At 45.0% G+C, this 26,087-nt stretch overlaps 1 protein-coding gene across 1 annotated transcript in view; it reads right to left on the bottom strand.

The window, feature by feature from the left end:
* Nucleotides 1–315: 315 nt before the first annotated feature.
* Nucleotides 316–26,087, bottom strand: part of LOC137660094 (uncharacterized) — a 128,242-nt gene continuing 102,470 nt past the window's right edge. Inside the window, 6 exon segments of the mRNA XM_068394812.1 lie at nucleotides 316–771; nucleotides 12,554–12,715; nucleotides 13,179–13,309; nucleotides 17,679–17,893; nucleotides 19,094–19,262; nucleotides 19,903–20,091. Of these exon segments, the coding sequence (XP_068250913.1) occupies nucleotides 316–771; nucleotides 12,554–12,715; nucleotides 13,179–13,309; nucleotides 17,679–17,893; nucleotides 19,094–19,262; nucleotides 19,903–20,091 (1,322 nt within the window).

A 26,087-nucleotide genomic window follows, 5' to 3' on the forward strand; every position in this document is an offset into this window, starting at 1 on the left:
GGTGTTCAGGGATATGGCCACATCACATTATGTGAAAATTATTTTCTAGTTGGTAAATAATTATAAATTTATATAAAAAAATGTTTAATGTGCATTAGCAATTAAAAACATAATAACATTCTAAGAACACTTCCAACCCTAAAAAAAAGAAAATAAATTGGTTGAGAAAGAATTTTGTATAAAGTTATACTTAAATGTTGAATTAAAATAGTTTCCTAAAATAAAAATACCTGAGAACAAGACAGACAAACAGACTGACATCACATTATAAGCTACTAATTAAATCTAAATTTTACGAGTCAGCTTTGAATTGTCTCAGGGACCCGGTTCAGGTTCCGCTTCCGCTTCTGGTTCAGGTTCCGCTTCTGCTTCAGGTTCAGGTTCCGCTTCAGGTTCAGGTTCCGCTTCTGCTTCGGGTTCAGGTTCCGCTTCTGCTTCCGGTTCAGGTTCCGCTTCTGCTTCCGGTTCAGGTTCCGCTTCTGCTTCCGGTTCAGGTTCAGGTTCCGCTTCTGCTTCCGGTTCAGGTTCCGCTTCAGGTTCAGGTTCCACTTCAGGTTCAGGTTCTGCTTCCGCTTCAGGTATAGGTTCCGCTTCTGCTTCAGGTTCAGGTCCCACTTCAAGGTCCACATCTTCAAGTTCTGGCTTATCATCTGAATTGGGCCTCTTTTCTATTTCAGGCAATTCTGGTTTGTTGCTCTGTTCGGCGTCACCATTTTTTTCGAAAAACTTCTTAAATCTTTTCTTTATTTCTTGAGTAAGTGTTTCTTCCTCCTGCAATGAAGATAGTTTAGGTCACATAGGTGTAAAAGATATACAGTAAACAGATTTATAATAAGAATTAAACAATTTATTTATTGAGAATCTGAAAAATTAATATCAATATTTACTTCACGTTTTCATACGCAGCCCATTACTTTATCTTTGGTACGTCCAGTCTGTGCTTTGCTCACGTCTAAGTCTGGTGTACCAACACCTAGCTTTTTTAAACACAAGACCTTTACATATATCAAGGGACTGAACAAATTTAAACACAAGACCTTTACGTTTATCAAGGGACTGAACAAACTTAAACACAAGACCTTTACATTTATCGAGGGACTGAACAAATTTAAACTCAAGACCTTCACATTTATCGAGGGACTGAACAAATTTAAACACAAGACCTTTACATTTATCAAGGGACTGAACAAATTTAAACACAAGACCTTTACATTTATCAAGGGACTGAACAAATTTAAACACAAGACCTTTACATTTATCAAGGGACTGAACAAATTTAAACACAAGACCTTTACATTTATCAAGGAGACTGAACAAACTTAAACACGAGACCTTTACATTTATCAAGGGACTGAACAAATTTAAACACAAGACCTTTACATTTATCAAGGGACTGAACAAATTTAAACACAGGACCTTTACATTTATCAAGGAGACTGAACAAATTTACTAACACAAGACCTTTACATTTATCAAGGGACTGAACAAATTTAAACACAGGACCTTTACATTTATCAAGGGACTGAACAAATTTAAACACAGGACCTTTACATTTATCAAGGAGACTGAACAAATTTACTAACACAAGACCTTTACATTTATCAAGGGACTGAACAAATTTAAACACAGGACCTTTACATTTATCAAGGGACTGAACAAATTTAAACTCAAGACCTTTACATTTATCAAGGGATTGAACAAATTTAAACACAAGACCTTTACATTTATCAAGGGATTGAACAAACTGACAAAAGTTAAGTTGCATTTAAGTAGTAAAATGTGTAAAGATAGAGACTTAACAGAAAATGAATGAAGTAAAGGATTAATTCAAATTTATTTGTATAATTACAATCAATTTAAGGGAGGGAATCTATTTAATTGGAAAAGCATTTTTTCATTTGCGTCAGTATCTCTGATAGTTGGCCCCTCAAAATCAAACTTGTGCTTTTAAAATTCACACAAAAAGGTACAATAATTAGTTTCATTATCATGAGGTACAAGTGCAATACAGCATAAACCTTGACATTTGAACTAGACCTTATCTATATAAAATGATAAAAGGCCAGAGAAAAGCTTATGCCACCATGTTTTCATCTGTAATACAAAAAAAACATTTCTTGAGACACCATTGCTTACGGTTCATTTCAGACACTACATAAACAACAAGCACGTGAGGTGTACACAGTGTGGGACCCAGAACCAGCTCATCTCGGGGAGGTGTCTTAGTATGCATTACATATACTCACGCTCGTTACCTGTGTCAAGTCTCATATCAAAGCAAGCATGTGCTTTGTCAGTCGGGACGAAGGCCACCACCCTTCTTCCCCCTTTCCTGGGCGATCTCTCTTTACACAGAGAAAAAGTATCGGTACGGTACAGCTGCTATCTGTGTATCATACAGAACCAAATGCACTCTACTGAATCTGCAAATGCTGCTACATTTGACTCGAGAAGTCATCGTCGTCGTTGAAATCCACAAAAACCAATCAGTTGGAGTTTAGTGTACTCCAACCAATCTATCCCCACGTACGCCTAGGAGGGATGTTGCATGCTGAAAATGTACCCATCCCTGATAAGCAGGTGCTAATGGTGCTAGGCCCGGTATGGAACCGAGCTGATGTGCTTTCTCCTGGACACCATATGATCTGCCCCCTAAGAAAATTTTGGCGCTTACATGCTTTCTCCTGGACATCTCATGATCTGCTCCCTAAGAAGATTTCAGCATCCACATGCTTTCTCCTGGACATCTCATGATCTGCTCCCTAAGAAGATTTCAGCATCCACATACTTTCCCCTGGACACCTCATGATCTGCCTCCTGAGACATTTCAACATCCATGTATTTTCTCCTGGATACATGATCTGTCCTTAAGAAGATTTCAATGTTGAAACCTCATCATCTGCTCCAAGGAAGATTTCAGTATCCACATTCTTTCTCCTGGGCACCCCATGATCTGCCCCTTGAGAAGATTTCAGCATCCACGTGTTCTTGGACACCTCATGATCTGCTCATTAAGATTTCAGCCCCAGAATGAGGAATGTTCACTCATGGCATGAACGACGAGGTCTAAGATCTAACCATTGTCGACCCCTTTGTCACCTGTCTACAACTGACTGGTAACTACAAGATTAATCTCTGCTCATCCAGTTTCCATGCGCTTGGTGCCCCACGAGCCTGGTCTTCATAAGCTTCATGACCGTGGGATCGGTTTCCGTGCAGTCAGACACCTTGCGCTCATTTTTCTCTTGACTGGGATTATCGATTCGCAAAGCACCTGTCGCTTATTTCATCCCAATGCTCCCTGTCTATGCACAGACCTTCCTACGAGCAGAAATCCCTCCAGAAAATAGAAATCTTCCTATCTGTCAAGACATTCCACAACACGAGATCTAACCACACGCCAAGACCAGTCTAGGACGAGATCTTCCCAGGCAATGAAACCTTCCAATGAATTCTCATGATAAGGAATTGGAGCCAGCAACTTCCAAGGACCACTCTTAGCTCTAATATGAGCACCGAGATGTCACATCCAGCTCGCATGACTGTCTGGAAGGCTCCCTTGTTACCCAGTGACAGGCACTTATGCGACTCGCGACTTAGTGCAATGCTCTCCCGCTCACTCTTCAGAGGCCAAATCACCTAGTGCTTCATCATTTTCTGAGGGTGAGAGAACTAGGGGTACTTCAGTCTCTGAAGGGTAGTCTGATCTTGAAACTGTTATTTCTTCTTCCTCATCCGGGTATCGCTGCCTCCGTGCTCACTCCATTTTGCTAGGACTCTCAGTAGGAGGATTTACCAATTGTGTGGAGGGAGGAGTCCCAGGACATCGCCAATCTAACAGTACCCGATTGGGGTATGGTGCAGAGCCAGCGTAAGTGGAGCCTTCTCCTGTTATAGTAGGGATGATATTCATTGATTGGCTCCCCTCAAGGGTCTAAGTCCACCCTCGACTTACCCTGTAGGAATATGCTCCGGGGCTTTGGGGTTAATTCCTAGTTGTTCCAACACGGAGTACTTCCCTCGAACTACTTTCTTAGGAGGATCTGTGATCTCCTCATTTACCGACCAAGAATTTTGCGTAGTTCCCCTTCTCTCCGTTACCTTGTGGGGGCGCTCCGGGGCGGAAGGATACTTGCCCTGGGGCGACCCGGGGTCAGCGTGTGAGGCTACGCTATTAGACCACCAGTAAGTGTCTGGTCGCGGCGTAGATAACATCTCGCCGCTCTCTCTCACCTATCCCGTCCGATCACCTTGTGTACCAAGTGTTCCTTTGTGTTCTCCATCCCTTGTGTCCCACGTGTTCCCTTGTGTACCACGTGTTCTCGTTGTGTTCCTTACCTTTCCCTTGCGTTCTTGCATTGTTTGCGTGTTCGCTTCCCACTATGGAATCCCAGCCTCGCTGTCCCGGGCCCCAAGCTGGTAAGTCTTGTGGAGCCTGGCTCTCTAGGCCCGAGGTCGACCCGCACACGTTGTGCTTCTCGTGTCGGGGGAATAAGTGTTCCCCTTCCTCCACGTGCCCGGAGTGCGAGTCTTGGCCGGAGCTGCAGTGTTCTCCAAGAAGAAGAAGAAGGTGGCGTCCAAGAGATCTCCTAAGAGGACGGGCCTTACCTCGCCGCGAACGTCGCCCTCAGCACAGTCGGAGAAAGGTTCTCCTTCACCTTCCCCTACCCAGAGTAGGGGACGAGGTAAGTCCGTTGCAGGGAAATGGCCCATTGCCGTTCCCCCATGAGTCTGATGTCGGGGAATCTGTTGTGAAGGGGCCTACGCAGAGGGGTGGGCGGTCTGCTAGTGTGGCGGAAGTGTGTGTTGTAGACGAAGGCCTGGTGCCTGTCTCAGGTGAAGACCTGAAACAGCGCCTACCCCCACATCGTGGCAGTGTTTTTCAGGTTCAGCGGGTTAGTTGGGACAAAGAAAGGCGGCCCACGTGTTCTTCGGACCCCGACTTCATTGTGTGGACAGCGCCTAGGACGCCCTTCAGGTCCCCCATGAGGCAAGAGGAGGAGTTCGAAGGATGGTTCGACTCTCGACCCGCTATCCGCTCACCCCCGGCGCCCTCAGCTACGCTTCCGCCGGACTTCATGGAACCCTCAACCCTGATATCCAAACCAAAACCCCTAGAAGGCTCGTAATTGAGACAGACGACTCGCCAAGCTCTTATTCTTCAGACGACTACTCCTCCTACAGTTCCTTCTCTTTGGAAAGCTCTAGTGGACGGGACTCCAGGAGGAAGAGGAAGCAGTCCAGAAGGAGGAGACCGAGCTCCTACGCCAGCCCGGCCAAGAGGAGGTCGAAGTCCTCGAGGAGGAGATACAAGAAGAGGAGTTCCTCGAGGAGAAGGTATATTCCGGTAGTTCGCCACCGTCGTGAATCTAGCAAGAAGGTTGCCGCTCCAGTGCCTGCCTCGGTGGCTGCTGGAGCCGCTTCGGTACCCTTGCCCAGTGTCTCTTCGGCTCCGCCCGCTCGTCGGGTGCGGCCGTTGGCACACTTTCAGTTGCCCCGACGTAGTAAGTCGGGGGCTCCACCCGTGTGTCGGGAACTCCCGTTGGTTAGACCCCGCGGCTCAGCTCCAGGACCTTTCATCGCAGAGGCTCCGGCCAAGTTTCGTGATACGCCGCTGCCTCGACCATCGACTAGCGCCATCCGGGTTACCCCGGGAGGAGGTAGACCCATGACGGCTACCTGCGGCCCGGCGGCTCTACCCACAACGGAGGCAGCCGCTCCATCACCCGGCCAGGAGGGGAGGGATGTCTCCGCTCCCACGGATCCCTCCGTGTTCGATGAGCCCTCCGACATGTAGGTACAGATTGTGGACGAGCTATTGGGCTCAGTCGAGTGCTCTTCGGACGAGGTCTTGTCCTACCGTAAAGTGTTAGCCCTTATCCGACGGCGCCATAGGTTGGATGAGCCTCAGCCAGCAGCGGAACAAGCTTTGCTCTCAGGTCTGGGCAGGATGGTTGACAATCCTGTCCAGCAGAAACCATCTCTGACCCTACCTCTAGCTCCCTATGTTGCCCTGGGGATGGAACATGTGAACTGTTTCGTGTCAGGCCCAAAGAACTCGTTGAGGGCACAGGGTTCCTCCAAGCTCCTGCCGGGTCTTAGGACTCAGAAGAAATTCTATGTGCCTGACGGGCGACACTCTGGGCCCCGCACTTTGGAGGAAGCGGTCGCTACCCTGAGCCAAGGCAACACCGATGAACGTAGTCTAAACGCGCCAGTGATCTTCTCACAAGCAGAGGCCGCCATGATGGAAAACACTTCACAGGACATCGTGATTGTCACTCCTTGGCTGGACTGGTGGGCGTGCACCCTAGCAGGCTTCCAGCTGGCGCACGACCTGTCAGTCCCTGAAAATCAGGCGCTTTTGCAAGAACTAATCCGCTCAGGGGGCAAAGCTATGAAATTCCTTACCTTTCAGTCCCTTACCCAGACAGCCAACTGGGTCCTGAGGAGAAGGGACACGATATTGAACAGGTTGCCCCGTAGGCTCCCCGAGAGGGAAGCAAAATTCCTGAGGAACTCTCCTGTCTGGTGCGAGACTGTGTTCCCCCTTCAAGCAGTGGCTGAGATGGTAGAAGGGTCGGCAAGATGAAGGGTACGGCCGAGCCTAGGCAACAACTTTCAAGATGACCCCCCTATTAGAAGAGCTTCTACGCCCTCGGCTAGACAGGAAGCTTCCGCCTCTTCCTGGCACCAATCCCTCGGCTCTCCATCGGCTCTCCAGAAGGAGTGGTGCCCTACCTCAGGCCTCCTTTAGGCCTAAATACTCAAGCTCAAAGAGAGGCCGTTCCAACCGTCTCCCTAGAAGGAGATAGGGAGAGAGGCCTCTACACCTTCCCACACCTCGGGGGGAGGATGCCTCAAACGATATTGGCCAGCATGGCGGGACAACGGAGCGGACCTGTGGACGGTGACAGTCCTCAGGGAGGGATACAGGATTCCCTTCCTGTCAGATCCGCCCCCGTTGATCCCCGAACATCGGGCGGAGTTGCTGGCGCCCAAAGACTCGGAGAAGAGAACAGCCCTTCAAGCAGAAGTGGAAGCCATGTTGAACAAGGGAGCCTTACAGCCCATTCACGAGCCTTCCCCGGGTTTCCACAGCAGGCTCTTCCTGGTGGAGAAGGCGACGGGAGGTTGGAGATCAGTCATTGACCTCTCGGCCCTGAACAAGTTCATCAAGAAGACCCCCTTCAAAATGGATACGCCGAAGTTGGTGCTGGCGACCTTGAGAGAAGAGGATTTCATGATGTCCCTGGATCTCAAGGATGCTTACTTTCAGATTCCCGTTCACCCCTCCAGCAGGAAGTTCCTCATAGTAAGGTGGGGTTCTCAGACCCTTCAGTTCAAGACCCTCTGCTTCGGTCTGTCGACAGCTCCACAAGTATTCACGAGGGTGTTCGCCCTGGTATCAGTCTGAGCTCACAAACATGGCATCGGGCTAATCAGGTACCTCGACGACTGGTTGCTGCTTCAGCCTCAGAGGCAGACTTAAAGTATCAAGGCTCACTTATGTTGCAGTTCTGCAAGGACCTCGGGATCACGATCAACCTCGAAAGTCACAGTTAGTCCCCACCACCTGTATGACGTACCTGGGGATAGTCCTAGACTCCCAGCTGACGAGAGCCTTCCCCTCCCAGGAGAGGTTGGACAACCTAGACCAGGTGATTCGACCGTTCCTAGCTGGCACTCCGGTGAGGGCCAAAGATTGGCAGAGGCTAGTGGGTCACCTGGTCTCGTTGGAAAAATTGGTCCCACAGGGCAGGCTCAAGCGAAGATCAATCCAGTGGAACCTGAAGAATCTCTGGTCAGCGGAGGAGTCCCCGCAGAAGATAGTTCCGGTGTCCCCTTCCTCCAAGGACACGCTTCTCTGGTGGTCCGACAGGAGTCGCACGTTGAAGAGAATCCCGTTCGGCTCCGCCCCTCCAGAGATGCTGCTCTTCACGGACGCATCGGAGGAGGGGGTGGGGAGCTCTTCTCCTCAAGGAAACAGCAGAGGGGAAATGGTCAGCGGAGGAAAAGACCCGGCACATCAATCTTCTAGAGGTCATGGCAGTACAGAAAGCCCTGGCAGAATTTGCCCGTCTCCTCTGGGGAAACTCAATGGCACTCATGTGCGACAACGCCACAGTGGTGGCGTACATCGAAAAGCAGGGAGGCTTAAGGTCAAGGGAACTGCGATCTCACAGCTCAGATCCTGGATTGGTCCGAAATGAACCACATTCTGTTAACAGCCAGGTTCATTCCGGGAAAGAGGAACGTCCTGGCAGACGGACTCAGCAGGACAGGTCAGGTGGTAGGGTCAGAATGGTCTCTTCATCCCCAGGTGGCACAGGAAGTTCTCCGGCGTTGGGGCTCCCCGGTGATAGACCTGTTTGCCACAAGACTCAACGCACAGCTCCCCGGTGCCAGACCTGACAGCAGCGTTCGAAGACGCCTTCCAGCACTCGTGGATGGCCTCGACGTCTACGCCTTTCCCCCCTTCGGGATCATCAGGCAGGTTCTCAATAGGCTAAGACAATCTAAGTCCACAAAGATGACTTTAGTAGCGCCCTGGTGGCCGGAGAGGGAGTGGTTCGCGGATCTTCAGGACCTGGCCACCCTTCCGCCGTGGTCCCTGCCGGCAAGAGAAGACCTGCTAAGTCAGCCTCACTTCCGAAGGCTACACGAAAAACCCCAGGGCCTGAGGCTACACGCGTGGAGGTTATCAAGCGACTGCTAAGGAGGGAAGGCTTCTCGGATAAGACTGCTGACAGGATGTCGGGCTATCTCCGGAAATCCTCGTGCGTTGTGTACCAGGCAAAATGGGCAACGTGTTAAATGGTGTGCCACTCAGAATTTGCGGCCTTTAGACGCTTCGGTCCACAATATCGCAGACTTTCTAGTTCACTTGAGGGATGACCGGGGAGTCTCCATCCCAGCCATCAAAGGAGTCTGTGCGGCACTGGGTCAGGTTTTCCAACTCAAGGGCATCAACCTAGGGACTTAACGCCACATTTCCATGCTGATTCGAAGTTTTGAACAATCTTGTGACCCCGCTCCTCGAGGGTCCCCCAGTGGGTTGTGGCCAAGGTCCTCAGGGCTCTCTCGAGGCCCCCCTTTGAACCGCTTAAAGACATTCTAGACAAGGACCTCACCCTCAAAGCGGTCTTCTTGTTGCGCCATGCCTCGGCCAAAAGGGTGAGCGAGCTCCACGGCTTGTCCTTCGAGGAATCACACTGGAAAAGTTGGAAGGACATGTCAATTAAGTTCTTGCCAGAATTCGTAGCAAAGACCCAGAACCCTGCAATTGCGGACCCTAGGTTCGAGGAATTCTTCATCCCAGCGATTCCGCGCTTGGACAACCCGGAAGACCTGCTTTTGTGCCCCATAAGGACTATCAGGAAATATCTCAGTAGGACATCCAAACTCAGACCAGCCCTCAAGAGTTTGTTCGTTTCCACAGGTCCAGCCAAGAAGGCGGTTTCCAAGAATACTATATCCTTCTGGCTCCGACAGGTTATAAAAAGGGCTTACAAGAGTGATGGTTCCATGGTCTCTAGGACCACGAGACCCCATGATATTAGTGGTCTTAGCACATCCTTGGCCTTTGACACTAACATGGCAGTGGGCCAGATCTTAGGTGATGGCACTTGGGCCAGACAGTCCACCTTTACAGCCCATTACCTGAAGGTTTGTACAAGAAAGTCCCTGGATGCCTTCTCCTTTGGGCTGGTCATTTCAGCTATGCAGCACGTTTAGTGGTTTGGGCCCCGGGTACCCCGTGGGAAGTAATCGTAAGCGACACAGGTTCCTCCTTACTATCCCCCTTCCTTGCTGCCCCTTTTTTTCCTGTATCCCATCCTTTTCCCTATCCTCCTTCCATGTGAGCGTGGGATGTTGAGGCACACCATGTCTGGATTATAATTAAAGGTGAGTTGTACATTAGGTAGACTTTTGCGTGCTTTCCCCTGCTCTCCTACCTCTTCCAGGGCAATCTAGACCTAGCCTCCTATCTAGGTCGTGTGCCCCAGGAAGTTTTGAATATTCCGAACTGTAAGCCACTCCCTCCTCCTAAGGTATAAGTCTCCTAAGAAAGTAGTTCGAGGTAAATACTCGTGTTGGAACAAATCACAAATTTTAAGTAATTTGTATTTTTCCTAACAGAACTTACCTCAAACTACTTTCGGGTTATGGCCCACCCAGCCTACCCCGAGTATCTTACAGGAGTTCGAGGAGGACTATACGCTTACTGATGATCTAACAAGCGCAGCCTTACGCGCTGACCCCAGGGCGAGTATCCTTCCACCCCGGAGCGCCCCGACAAGGTAACGGAGAGAGGGGGAACTACGCAAAATTCTTGGTCGGTAAATGAGGAGATCCCAGATCCTCCGAAGAAAGTAGTTCGAGATAAGTACTGTTAGGAAAAATACAAATTACTTAAAATTTGTGATATCTCTATTCCAAGGAATTCTCTGTACTCCAGATGATTGAGCTATAGCCTTTTACCCATGCTCTCTTGACAACAGCTTTCATAGCCAGCCACCAAGCAACAGGGATTGACCACTGGTCAGATATGGTCACCTACTTCACCATAACACAAGACTTGGCAGATTCTAAGGTGAGGAAGAAGTACACTGATTCGATTCTATAAGGCATCAAGGCTGTGACCACAATGGCATACCAGTCGGCAAAGCAGTAGGTCCTGAAGAGGAGGAAAGCTGTAGTTCTTTTGCCCTAGGAGGAAGTGGAGGCAGGTGAACCAGGACTCCCTTAACCATAGACCAATTACTGGTATGCCTAGTATCTCTCTAGTGGGACCACAAACTAGTGAGATAGAGCTACCGGAAGAGTGTGTGATTGCCATCCGATCCGAGATCACAAGCAAAAAGTGGTAACGTTCCAATATACTGTATGTTCGTAATGCGTGGTGTCATTCCTACAGATGATCGCATCACTAACACCTGAGAAGAAACCAAAGTAGTGTGCACTCTCTCCGTCTCTTTCTTCACCCACAGTGAACGGATGGCCAACACTCTCTTTCACGGCAAGAGAAATGGTAGGAGTGACGTGAAACTCCTATCGATCAGTCTTAAAGGAAGAGCAACGGCCCCATTTTCTTCTGACCGGCAGTGTGTTAAAGTCAGCTGATGACTACGTGACTGAGACCGAGGGAACTTGAGGTACGAACAAATGCTCATACAGAAGTTTCCCTCTGTTTAGAAAGCATCAAAGGCTTGGACATGTATGAAGTTGTGCCACAGAGGTGCTTCTTCATCAACTATACTTAGCCGGTTGTGTGCGCTTCCTCGATAAACGATGATTAAGAGGCCAAATCCTGGGTGTTCGGAGACACATTTAAAGCACCTCAAACCAAAGGATACAGTCTGTTCTCATTGACGGCCGAATCCAAGGTGATTGCTCAGTGAGCAAGCAGGGGTTAGGGTTTCCCCAGTCCCAGGCGATAACTACCAGCCACCTGTTTACACCTCGTTCTGGAAGTTTAACGGCCACCTGTTTACACCTCGTTCTGGAAGTTTAACGGCCACCTGTTTACACCTCGTTCTGGAAGTTTAACAGCCACCTGTTTACACCTCGTTCTGGAAGTTTAACGGCCACCTGTTTACACCTCGTTCTGGAAGTTTAACGGCTACCTGTTTACACCTCGTTCTGGAAGTTTAACGGCCACCTGTTTACACCTCGTTCTGGAAGTTTAACAGCCACCTGTTTACACCTCATTCTGGAAGTTTAATTAACGGCCACCTGTTTACACCTCATTCTGGAAGTTTAATTAACGGCCACCTGTTTACACCTCGTTCTGGAAGTTTAATTAACGGCCACCTGTTTACACCTCGTTCTGGAAGTTTAACTGCCATGTGCTCCAGTTCCGCTGATGTTCTATCCCTATGTAAAAGACGATGGTTTATATTTGTGTAAGAACAGGTAATTACATACTGTACTGTAGAAGCAAAGACTGGATATTGTTGCTTCTCAGCCAGAGACAAAAAATTAGGCGCTGAACTGTTAGGAGGTCGTTGTTTTTGTTTGTAAAGATTGCCTGGCCCTTTTGGCCAGACACGGGCTTTTGCAATGTCTGGCCAAAAGGGCCAGGCAATCTTTACAAACAACAACAACGACCTCCTAACAGTTCAGCGCCTAATTTTTTGTCTCTACTGAGAAGCAACAATATCCAGTCTTTGTTAGGAGGTCAGAATGTTATTCTCAAATTGTTTTGAAAAGGGGATACTGAATAGAAATAGGAGAACATAGATTGATGGAGTTGCTATAAAAATGTACATTTGAAATCTATTGTCAAACTCTATGTTACCAAATATCTTTATATCTAGTCTAAATTTCATGATATAATTCTGTCCTGTGCAAATTACTGTACTTTATTTAAAATTAACGCAGTTAATCGTGCGAGATGGGATAATGTTCCTATACAAAGTTCAATTTACTTTAATATCATAAATTGAAAATGTAATAAAATACTGTAGGTCAAGTTACCATACGGTACAAACTTATGATTATTATAAAGGAAATAAAATACACAAATATCATCTTGGGTCTTTTTTACCTGAAGAATGCTAGGGCCATCGATTTTCCAGCTTGAACACTTGCGGCAACTAAATACAGCACGTGACCCTCCTCCAGTACAGCGACATTCTTGACACTCGGGAGTAACGCTAGACTCTACTACACGTTGAGCAAAGACATCTAAGAACTTTGTCTTCAAAGTCTGCAAGCAAGGGATAATAAAATAACTATTAATATTAATAGTTTTACCTATATGATTTTAACCCTTTTACCCCCATAGGACGTACTGGTACGTTTCACAAAAGCCATCCCTTTACCCCCATGGACGTACCAGTACATCCTTGCAAAAAATGTTATAAAAAATTTTTTTTCATATTTTTGATAATTTTTTGAGAAAATTCAGGCATTTTCCAAGAAAATGAGACCAACCTGACCTCTCTATGACAAAAATTAAGGCTGTTAGAGCAATTTAAAAAAAATATACTGCAAAATGTGCTGGGGAAAAAATAACCCCCGGGGGTTAAGGGTTAGAAATTTTCAAATAGCCTGGGGGTAAAAGGGTTAATATTAATAGTTTTACCTATATGATTTAGATAACTGTATTTGATCTTATGGGTAGTTTTGAAATTTTCTTCAAGGTTATAAATCTAGGGGATATAACTTACTGCTTTCTTGGGATTCCACTTGAGAGAATTGAAGACCGAGCCGTTTGTCCTCTGCGCGACTTCTATACAAGAACCTTCTAAATCGGTGATCAGTTCACGATCATCTGCACTCCCTTGTAAGTTTTTATAGTCTGAAATTTTCAATTAATTTGAGAAACACTCATTAAGACTGGACTGTTCAGTTTATAGGAACATTTTATGACCACAATCCATTTCCAGCAACCAATATTTATGAGAAAGGGTGTTGTCACTCCATTGCCAGCAACCAATATTTATGAGAAAGGGTGTTGAAAGCAACCAATATTTATAAGAAAGGCTGTTGTCACTCCATTTCCAGCAACCAATATTTATGAGAAAGGCTGTTGTCACTCCATTGCCAGCAACCAATATTTATGAGAAAGGGTGTTGAAAGCAACCAATATTTATAAGAAAGGCTGTTGTCACTCCATTTCCAGCAACCAATATTTATGAGAAAGGCTGTTGTCACTCCATTGCCAGCAACCAATATTTATGAGAAAGGCTGTTGAAAGCAACCAATATTTATAAGAAAGGCTGTTGTCACTCCATTTCCAGCAACCAATATTTATGAGAAAGGCTGTTGTCACTCCATTGCCAGCAACCAATATTTATGAGAAAGGCTGTTGTCACTCCATTTCCAGCAACCAATATTTATGAGAAAGGCTGTTGTCACTCCATTGCCAGCAACCAATATTTATGAGAAAGGCTGTTGTCACTCCATTGCCAGCAACCAATATTTATGAGAAAGGCTGTTGTCACTCCATTTCCAGCAACCAATATTTATGAGAAAGGCTGTTGTCACTCCATTTCCAGCGACCAATATTTATGAGAAAGGCTGTTGTCACTCCATTTCCAGCAACCAATATTTATGAGAAAGGCTATTGTCAAGTGTAGATATAGCAGATTATGTTATTTCTTATTAAAACCCAATGCAAAAGGCTTTGTCATTACCTTAGTCAACAATTCAAACGGAAGGTTATAATCGATTAAAATTTATGCTCATACAGGTGATATTGTCTAACTTAAAGTGCTTGATTAGCAATAAAAGCAGTTGTCAATAATATACGAGGTATGTTCAATAACTAATGAGAAAATTTTTGGAGAGGCATTAAACATGATTTGATCAAAAATACACATACATATAACCTATAGAATGGCTAACTGGCAACTTGCTATCTTCCTAAGGTTGGGTGTGGTGGAACCAGCCCGACCCAGTTTTCCCATCTTTAAACACTCGAAAAGATGCAGGGAAACACGGAGCAACGTTACGCTATCAAATGAAAAGATGCAGGGAAACACGGAGCAACGTTACGCTATCAAATGAAAAGATGCAGGGAAACACGGAGCAACGTTACGCTATCAAATGAAAAGATGCAGGGAAACACGGAGCAACGTTACGCTATCAAATGAAAAGATGCAGGGAAACACGGAGCAACGTTACGCTATCAAATGAAAAGATGCAGGGAAACACGGAGCAACGTTACGCTATCAAATGAAAAGATGCAGGGAAACACGGAGCAACGTTACGCTATCAAATGAAAAGATGCAGGGAAACACGGAGCAACGTTACGCTATCAAATGAAAAGATGCAGGGAAACACGGAGCAACGTTACGCTATCAAATGAAAAGATGCAGGGAAACACGGAGCAACGTTACGCTATCAAATGAAAAGATGCAGGGAAACACGGAGCAACGTTACGCTATCAAATGAAAAGATGCAGGGAAACACGGAGCAACGTTACGCTATCAAATGAAAAGATGCAGGGAAACATGGAGCAACGTTACGCTATCAAATGAAAAGATGCAGGGAAACATGGAGCAACGTTACGCTATCAAATGAAAAGATGCAGGGAAACATGGAGCAACGTTACGCTATCAAATGAAAAGATGCAGGGAAACACGGAGCAACGTTACGCTATCAAATGAAAAGATGCAGGGAAACACGGAGCAACGTTACGCTATCAAATGAAAAGATGCAGGGAAACATGGAGCAACGTTACGCTATCAAATGAAAAGATGTAGGGAAACATGGAGCAACGTTACGCTATCAAATGAAAAGATGCAGGGAAACATGGAGCAACGTTACGCTATCAAATGAAAAGATGCAGGGAAACACGGAGCAACGTTACGCTATCAAATGAAAAGATGCAGGGAAACACGGAGCAACGTTACGCTATCAAATGAAAAGATGCAGGGAAACACGGAGCAACGTTACGCTATCAAATGAAAAGATGCAGGGAAACACGGAGCGACGTTACGCTATCAAATGAAAAGATGCAGGGAAACACGGAGCAACGTTACGCTATCAAATGAAAAGATGCAGGGAAACACGGAGCGACGTTACGCTATCAAATGAAAAGATGCAGGGAAACACGGAGCAACGTTACGCTATCAAATGAAAAGATGCAGGGAAACACGGAGCGACGTTACGCTATCAAATGAAAAGATGCAGGGAAACACGGAGCAACGTTACGCTATCAAATGAAAAGATGCAGGGAAACACGGAGCGACGTTACGCTATCAAATGAAAAGATGCAGGGAAACATGGAGCGACGTTACGCTATCAAATGCAAAGATGCAGGGAAACACGGAGCGACGTTACGCTATCAAATGAAAAGATGCAGGGAAACATGGAGCGACGTTACGCTATCAAATGCAAAGATGCAGGGAAACACGGAGCGACGTTACGCTATCAAATGAAAAGATGCAGGGAAACATGGAGCGACGTTACGCTATCAAATGCAAAGATGCAGGGAAACACGGAGCGACGTTACGCTATCAAATGAAAAGATGCAGGGAAACATGGAGCGACGTTACGCTATCAAATGAAAAGATGCAGGGAAACATGGAGCAACGTTACGCTATCAAATGAAAAGATGCAGGGAAACATGGAGCAACGTTACGCTATCGAATTTTGTGTTAAACTTAGGAAAACTAAACGAAAAGCTTCTGGAATGTTAAATGAGGCCTTTGGGGATGAACTGATGAGAAATGCATGTTTCTATCAGTGGTTTAACAGGCCCAAGAAGCCAAGGTCGTAAGAGACGGCCATGGTTATTCCTTTCTTTGACTTCCAGGGGCTCATTCACGTTGAATGGGATCCTCAGGACGAACCCATCAATAAGGCGTATTACCTTGAAGTTCTGAAAAGGTTTGAGAGGCTCATTCACGTTGAATGGGATCCTCAGGACGAACCCATCAATAAGGCGTATTACCTTGAAGTTCTGAAAAGGTTTGAGAGGCTCATTCACGTTGAATGGGATCCTCAGGACGAACCCATCAATAAGGCGTATTACCTTGAAGTTCTGAAAAGGTTTGAGAGGCTCATTCACGTTGAATGGGATCCTCAGGACGAAACCATCAATAAGGCTTATACCTTGAAGTTCTGAAAAGGTTTGAGAGGCTCATTCACGTTGAATGGGATCCTCAGGACGAACCCAGCAATAAGGCGTATAACCTTGAAGTTCTGAAAAGGTTTGAGAGGCTCATTCACGTTGAATGGGATCCTCAGGACGAAACCATCAATAAGGCTTATACCTTGAAGTTCTGAAAAGGTTTGGGGAGAAGATAAGGAAGAAGAGGCCATATCAGTGGTGCATTGGTTAGTGGTGGTTCCACCAGGACAATTCCCCATACGACATGTCAATGCTCGTAACCACCTAAAGGGCCAACAGGGGAATGAAAGTAGTACAGCACCCATCCTACAGCTGTGAACTAGCCCCTTGTGACTTCTTTTTGTTCCCATGCATGGAAGACAGTCAACGCAGGAGCTGAAGGAAGCATCAGAAAACTACCTGAAGGGACTGCTGAAGTAGGACTTTAAAGATGTCTTCCAGGATTGGAAGAGACGTATGCAGAAGTGTGTTGAAGTGAGAGGCCATTATATTGAAGGAGACAAAGTTTTGTAAGTTTATCAAAATAAATAGTGTATCCTGACATTTTCTCTTTACTTATTGAACATACCTCATATGTTGTAATTTCATATATACAGTACCTTGAATCTTCAAAGGATATTGACATTAAAAAGATTAAATGTTTGCTCATATTCAAGTCTATCTTTAAACTAAGAAACTCACTTTAACAAATTCATGGAAGTAATCTATAACGCTGATGAACGCTGTTGGCAGACACTGGTGGAAATAAATGAAATTGGGTGGATGTACACTAAGATAGCAAGTGTTACTAAATATACAAAAAAGGGATTTTGATGAAGGAAAAATCTATTTCTGGGAAGAGACCTGTGACGCCCGGTGAAAGAAGTCCTTCTTTACACTTTTCCAATATAAATCTTCCAAATATACCAGAGAAAGATAAAAGCATGGAATGCAAAGGTTACTACCCTCGCACGATCACCTTGTGGGTGTCGTGTATACAACAGGGGCGTGTGAAAACCACTATTCACAGGCTGTCTTCCATTTAGATAATCCATTTGTAGGGAACTTAATGAAACCTCCACTGTATAAATATAAAAAGTAGCCTTACCTCCTGAACTGTAAACAAACTTTTCATCATATCCAAAGAGTTTCTTCTTCAAAGCTCTAATCTTCTTCGTATCAGGACCCTCACTGCTGGGAACGTCTCTCGAGAGAAGGTGGTAAGTGATGTCATTTTCTCTCATGGCTTCTTCCACGATATCTCCTGTTTGACAGGAATCGCATGTCAGCTGTATTATATTTCTTGACACTCCGGGGCGCCATCTGTATCAAAGAAAAGTGATTTTCTGTGAAGATTATAGGGACTTAACCCTTTTACCCCCAGGCTCTTTGGAAATTTCCAACCCTTAACCCCCAAGGGGTTATTTTTTCCCCAGCACATTTTGCAGTATATTTTTTTTAAATTGCTCTAACAGCCTTAATTTTTGTCATAGAGAGGTCAGGTTGGTCTCATTCTCTTGGAAAATGCCTGAATTTTTTCAAAAAATTATCAAAAATATGAAAAAAGAAAATTTATAGCATTTATGTGCAAGGACGTACCGGTACGTCCATGGGGGTAAAGGGATGAGTTTTGTGAAACGTACCAGTACGTCCTTTGGGGGTAAAAGGGTTAAAGGCAGGTGTTTGGTCTCTTGCTTGAGGGAACACTTGGGCACACTATTCCATCTTATTTCTCTTCCTCTTGGTTTGTTAAAGTTTTTATAGTTTATATAGGAGATGTTTATTTTAATCTTGTTGCTCTTCTTAGAATATTTTATTTTTCATTGTTTCATTTCTTCACTGAGCTATTTTCCCTGTTGGAGCCCCTGGGCTTATAGCATCCCGCTTTTCTAACTAGGGTTGTAGCTTAGCAAGTAATAATAATAATAATATTGCAAATACTGTAAGACACTATCTTTGCAAAAGCAGATTACAATCGAGTGGGTTTAAGTGGAGTGAGGACAAGTTTGTCCGAGTGCTATTACATTTTGAGCAGCTAAATAAAATAACAAACGGTAAACTACAAAATTAAGCAGGGTAAATTTTACTTTGCGTTCCAATAGGGTATCATAAAAGCGAAGGTGGATGGACTGTATCAAGGATGACCTTCGATCAAAGGGATTAACCGGTGATGAAGTGTGGGACAGAGGTAGATGGAGAACGCTGGCCAGAAACATCGACCCCCCATAAAAGTGGGAAAAGATGCAGACAAAGAAGTAGTTCCGATAGGTTATCATAAATGTTTAATTCGGTCTTGAAAAAATTACATGACTGTTACCTATCAGATTGGTAAAACTGTCAGATCCTAAACCAAATATCTGAAATATATTTCAAGTTTTCACTATTAGGTTTATCTAGGGTAGTGCCATAAAGATTGATTATAATTCTTGAGTAACTGATGACGAATTGTAACATTTGTACGATATCGTTTATTTTTGCGGGCAAAATAATTAATGCAATATCTTATGGTGAATTTCAACTCACTGAAGCTTCTTAGCGGCAGTAATGAGGGCATCAACGCCTCCATCGGATGTCGGTGGTCCAGTCATTTTCAGCGATCGAAGCTTTGACGCCATTTCCACTACGGTGGTGAAGGGTGTGGAGATATCTATGGCGTCGGGATCATTGACAACCAAAGAGTATCGTACATCCACTGGAAAGAAAAAAATTACCGTGTTTCATTAAGAAATTGATTGGGCAAAAGCTAGAGGGCAACGTCATAGTTTATTGACAAAGACAAAACAAATAATCATTATCAGCAAGTCATTTTCTAATTTATATTTTACTTCAGATCTAAAGTGAGTAAGGAAATTAGGTTCTTTATTATTTAAAGGGACAGTATATGACTCAATGAAAATTATAATGTAGAAGAGATCATACATACATACATATACCATGGCACTTCCCCCAATTTTGGGGGGTAGCCGACATCAACAAAGAAACAAAAACATAAAGGGGACCTCTACTCTCTACGTTCCTCCCAGCCTAACAAGGGATTCAACCGCGGAGGTAGCAGCAGTAGGGGATTCAGAAGAGATAACAATACAAAAAAAGACATGAATTGAATATACAATTCTGAAAAGGTTTTGTTTAGCAATAACAAAAGGCAGTGAAACTAGGAATAATCTGCTGTTGATAAACTGCAAGCGCTAAAACAGATCAAATGTCAAAATAAAATAAAAGATATGGCAAATTCTTTCCCTCTCCTTTTTCTCCAAGGACTCACTTTCCCCAATGAAAAAAAAGGCAAAATATGATTACAGTAATAAGAAAAGACAGTCTTCAAAGCCTACCAAATTCTTTCTTTTGGAATTCTAGATGAAGGAAGTCTAGTAAGGACACCACGTCCCTCTGCTTGTTGCAGTTGGCAACTTCAACAACTAGAGCAATATCCGCAAATCCTGCTGTGCTCCCTCGGAACGTTGTATTCCAGCCGATGGGAACTGAGTCGCCGAAAACTTTACAGGTGCTACTGGCACCCTCTGGAAACATGAAAGATATAAAACAACAATAAGAAAATTATTATAATAAATGATAATTTGGATGGAAGCTTAATCTAACTCATGCAAGTTGAGATACATTAATCTTTGTAGGTGTTAACCCTTTTACCCCCAAAGGACGTACTGGTACGTTTCACAAAACTCATCCCTTTACCCCCATGGACGTACTGGTACGTTCTTGCAAAAAACTATTTAAATTTTTTTTGCATATTTTTGATAATTTTTTGAGAAACTTCAGACATTTTCCCAAGAGAATGAGACCAACCTGACCTCTCTATGACAAAAATTAAGGCTGTTAGAGCAATTTGAAAAAAATATACTGCTAAATGTGCTTGAAAAAAATTAACCCCTCGCGGTTAAGGGTTGGAAATTTCCAAATAGCCTAGGGGTAAAAGGGTTAATTAATAAAACTTCTTATACAGTATACCCACAAAGCTGCCCATATGTAAAAGAGACATGAATAGATTACCCTTCTGAAAGGATGACAAGATATCTTCAATAACAGAAGGTCAAATGATTCAGAAAATAATAAGTCAAAGATTTCACATTCTGAAAGTGAATTGTATGTTTAAACTTGATATCTCCAATGCACAATAAAGCATTCTACAGTATGCAAAGTTCCTTAATTCGGAAGTTATATTATCATCAACCTCTTTAACCCCCAGGCTATTTGGAAATTTCCAACCCTTAACCCCCCAGGGGGTTATTTTTTTCCCAGCACATTTTGCAGTATATTTTTTTTTTTAAATTGCTCTAACAGCCTTAATTTTTGTCATAGAGAGGTCAGGTTGGTCTCATTCTCTTGGAAAATGCCTGAATTTTCTCAAAAAATTATAAAAAAATATAAAAAAAAAAATTTTATAGCATTTTTTTGCAAGGACGTACCGGTACGTCCATGGGGGTAAAGGGATGACTTTTGTGAAACGTACCAGTACGTCCTTTGGGGGTAAAAGGGTTAATTCGGAAGTTATATCATCATCAACCTCTTAAACCTTCATGGGGTAGAATGCCCAGCGAGTTACCTTCATTCCCATCTATCCAGTTCAATAGATTTGCTAAACATGATAATTGGAAATACATTTACATTGTACAGTATATAAAACAGATATGATTGGAATTAATCTTTAAATTTGTTTGAGATTAATTATTAACCAAAGTGTTATGTTCATATTCTTTCTAATACTTTCTATCAACCTTCATGAGATGGATTAACAAACAAAAAAACACCTCTACACTTGTTCGGCACTAAAACGCAATAAGTGTAGAGGTATGTTTTTGTTAATCAATCTCATGAAGGTAGATAAAAAGTATTAGAGAAGAGATGAACATTAAATTTGGAGGAGAGTGATGGAAATGGAGGTACAGGGAATGAGAAGGAGAGGGAGACCAAAGCGAAGGTGGATGGACTGTATCAAGGATGACCTTCGATCAAAGGGATTAACCGGTGATGAAGTGTGGGACAGAGGTAGATGGAGAACGCTGGCCAGAAACATCGACCCCACATAGAAGTGGGAAAAGATGCAGATAAAGAAGTATATGAACATAGAACTTTGGTTAATAATTAATCTAAAAATGTTATTTTTATTAATAAAATAAATTTTTGAATATACTTACCCGATAATCATGTAGCTGTCAACTCCGTTGCCCGACAGAATTCTATGGAGGGATACGCCAGCTATCACAATACTAGAAGGGGGTGTATTTACCAGCGCCACCTGTGGCCAGGTACTCAAGTACTTCTTGTTGACACCTCCTCAATTATTCCTCGGTCCACTGGTTCTCTATGGGGAGGAAGGGAGGGTCGATTAAATCATGATTATCGGGTAAGTATATTCAAAAATTTATTTTATTAATAAAAATAACATTTTTCAATATTAAACTTACCCGATAATCATGTAGCTGATTCACACCCAGGGGGGTGGGTGAAAAACCAGTGTACAAGACTAAAGGATAGCTAAGTATCCCGTATTTCATATAATCAGTTATCCACAATAACAATGAAATAATAAGTACCTGGTAAGGAAGTCGACTTGAACCGTTACTCTGCCTTTAATAAGATCGTCTTCCTTACTGAGCGCAGCGTTCCTCTTGGGAGGCTGAATCAACTCAAAGGTGCTAAAGTATACAGGGCTGCAACCCATACTAAAGGACCTCATCACAACCTTTAACCTTGGCGCTTCTCAAGAAAGAATTGACCACCCGCCAAATCAACAAGGATGTGGAAGGCTTCTTAGCCGACCGTACAACCCATAAAAAGTATTCAAGAGAAAGGTTAAAAAGTTATGGGATTATGGGAATGTAGTGGCTGAGCCCTCGCCTACTACTGCATTCGTTGCTACGAATGGACCCAGGGTGTAGCAGTACTCGTAAAGAGACTGGACATCTTTGAGATAGAATGATGCGAACACTGACTTGCTTCTCCAATAGGTTGCATCCATAACACTCTGCAGAGAACGGTTCTGTTTGAAGGCCACTGAAGTAGCCACAGCTCTCACTTCATGTGTCCTTACCTTCAGCAAAGCAAGGTCTTCTTCCTTCAGATGAGAATTTGCTTCTCTAATCAGAAGCCTGATGTAGTAAGAAACTGAGTTCTTAGACATTGGTAGAGAAGGCTTCTTGATAGCACACCATAAGGCTTCTGATTGTCCTCGTAATGGTTTTGACCTTCTTAGATAGTACTTAAGAGCTCTAACTGGGCAAAGTACTCTCTTCAGTTCGTTCCCCACCATGTTGGACAGGCTTGGGATCTCGAACGACTTAGGCCAAGGACGGGAAGGAAGCTCGTTTTTAGCCAAAAAACCGAGCTGCAAGGAACATGTAGCCGTTTCAGATGTGAAACCTATGTTCCTGCTGAAGGCGTGGATCTCACTTACTCTTTTACCTGTTGCTAAGCACACGAGGAAAAGAGTTTTTAATGTGAGGTCCTTAAAAGAGGCTGATTGGAGCGGTTCAAATCCTGATGACATTAGGAACCTTAGGACCACGTCTAGATTCCAGCCTGGAGTGGACAACCGACGTTCCTTTGAGGTCTCAAAAGACCTAAGGAGGTCCTGTAGATCTTTGTTGGAGGAAAGATCCAAGCCTCTGTGGCGGAAAACCGCTGCCAACATACTTCTGTAACCCTTGATCGTAGGAGCTGATAGGGATCTTACGTTCCTTAGATGTAACAGGAAGTCAGCAATCTGGGTTACAGTGGTACTGGTTGAGGAAACTGCATTGGCCTTGCACCAGCTTCGGAAGACTTCCCATTAAGACTGATAGACTCTGAGAGTGGATGTCGTCCTTGCTCTGGCAATCGCTCTGGCTGCCTTCTTCGAAAAGCCTCTAGCTCTTGAGAGTCTTTCGATAGTCTGAAGGCAGTCAGACGAAGAGCGTGGAGGTTTGGGTGTACCTTCTTTACGTGAGGTTGACGCAGAAGGTCCACTCTAGGAGGAAGAGTCCTGGGAACGTCGACCAGCCATTGCAGTACCTCGGTGAACCATTCTCTCGCGGGCCAGAGGGGAGCAACCAACGTCAGCCGTGTCCCTTTGTGAGAGGCGAACTTCTGAAGTACCCTGTTGACAATCTTGAACGGCGGGAATGCATACAGGTCGAGATGGGACCAATCCAGCAGAAAGGCATCCACGCGAACTGCTGCTGGGTCTGGAATCGGAGAACAATACAAGAGGAGCCTCTTGGTCATCGAGGTAGCGAATAGATCTATGGTTGGCTGACCCCACAGGGCCCAAAGTCTGCTGCAAACATTCTTGTGAAGGGTCCACTCTGTGGGGAAGACCTGACCCTTCCGGCTGAGGCGATCTGCCATGACATTCATATCGCCCTGAATGAGCCTCGTTACCAGCGTGAGCTTTCGATCTTTTGACCAAATGAGGAGGTCCCTTGCGATCTCGAACAACTTCCTCGAATGAGTCCCTCCCTGCTTGGAGATGTAAGCCAAGGCTGTGGTGTAGTCGGAGTTCACCTCCACCACCTTGTTAAGCTGGAGGGACTTGAAGTTTATCAAGGCCAGATGAACTGCCAACAACTCCTTGCAATAGATGTGAAGTGTCCTTTGCTCCTGATTCCATGTTCCCGAGCATTCCTGTCCGTCCAGTGTCGCACCCCAGCCCGTGTCCGATGCGTCCGAGAAGAGACGGTGGTCGGGGGTCTGAACAGCCAATGGTAGACCTTCCTTGAGAAGAATGCTGTTCTTCCACCACGTTAGAGTAGACCTCATCTCTTCGGAAACAGGAACTGAGCCCGTCTCTAGCGTCATGTCCTTTATCCAGTGAGCAGCTAGATGATACTGAAGGGGGCGGAGGTGGAGTCTCCCTAACTCGATGAACAGGGCCAGCGATGAAAGTGTCCCTGTTAGACTCATCCACTGCCTGACTAAGCATCGGTTCCTTCTCAGCATGCTCTGGATGCATTCTAGGGCTTGGAAGATCCTTGGGGCCGACGGACAAGTCCGAAAAGCTCGACTCTGAAGATCCATACCCAAGGAGACAATGGTCTGGGATGGAACGAGCTGAGACTCCTCAAAATTGACCAGGAGGCCCAGTTCCTTGGTCAGATCCATAGTCCATTTGAAAATCTCCAGACAGCGACGACTTGTGGGAGCTCTTAAAAGCCAGTCGTCTGACGGAGCCGGACACAAGATCATGATACTGCTGCACAGTCTGTAAACTGTCAATCATGGGCAAGCGAGGAAGTACAGTGACAACCCGAATCTGTCTAGACTGTCTGGGTCGTACAGACAACTCCTTAACGGGTTGCTGAGGTTGCCGCACTGCGTCACAACAAGTCCCTTCTGTTGGTTGTTGAACGTCTTCCCCGTGACACATTGACTCCGTAAACAAAAAATCCTCTAACAAGGACTAAGCTTGGACTGCATGTCATGCAACACAGCTCAAGGTCTATGGGAGCAGGTGTGGTAACAGACGGGATTAGCGGCTGAAGTGGAACCATTACCTTCCCTGTAAGCATGTTATGCTTAAATAAAAGTCCATAAGAGGTTATGCAGCTAAAGGCTCCCTCCAAATGACAGAGTCCTCAAGGGAATATCAGAAGGAGGGAGAAAAGAACTTTCTCATCTACAGGGACCTTATCCTAGAAAAGCTAAGTTCTCTGAGTGAGGGTTCACTGGTGCAAAAGCAGCAGACTAGAAGGCAACGTTATGAAACTGCTTGACAGTCTAGTGAGTTGGCAACAACCCAAGATGTGTTGAGAAGCATGCGGTAAGGTATGCAGAGCATGATGTATGCAGAGTATGCTGTATGCAGAGCATGCTGTATGTAGAGCATGTTGTATGCAGAGCATGCTGAATGCAGAGCATGCTGTATGCAGAGCATGTTGTATGCAGAGCATGCTGAATGCAGAGCATGCTGAATGCTGAGCATGTAGTAAGCAGAGCCTGCTGTAAGCAGAGCCTGCTGTAAGGAAAGCAGAGCGTGTGCATGGCGTTTAACATTTCTCAGAAATTCCATGACCAGTGCTAGAGTGCTTTATGCATGCTTGCATGGGGTTTAAACCATGGTATGAAAATGGAGGTAAGGTATGCTGAACAGCAGAGTCAGAACGAGCTGGAACAACAATAGTTGTGGTTTCCTCTTCAAGACTCCGATGAGGGAACACCTGAGGCTCAGTCTGCAAAGGCTGAATAAAAGACAAGCAGAAGGAAGGCGCATGGGTGGAGGAGGCTGACTCCTAGCATGAGTGGTTGAACCCAAGGGTTGCGCTTGCTAAGCGGTTGGCGGAAGCGGAGTAGCAAGTTCCAGTTCCTGTGGTGTGAGCGGAGCGCGATGAGGAAGAGGCTGCGCAGAACAAGGTAAATGTCTCGCAAGCTGAGGCTCCTGAGGCGCAAGGCTAAGGTGTTGTGGTGCTTGCCTTGTGGAGGGTTGAGCTCGCTGCAGCAAGAGCTGAGGAGACTGACTCATGGACGGGAGAGGTTGTTGTACCTCAACCGAGTGTTGCATCACTGGTGGAGCAGCAAGTGGAGG

The sequence above is a fragment of the Palaemon carinicauda genome, chromosome 20, assembly GCF_036898095.1.
Source record: "Palaemon carinicauda isolate YSFRI2023 chromosome 20, ASM3689809v2, whole genome shotgun sequence".
NCBI classification, from domain to species: Eukaryota; Metazoa; Arthropoda; class Malacostraca; order Decapoda; family Palaemonidae; genus Palaemon; species Palaemon carinicauda.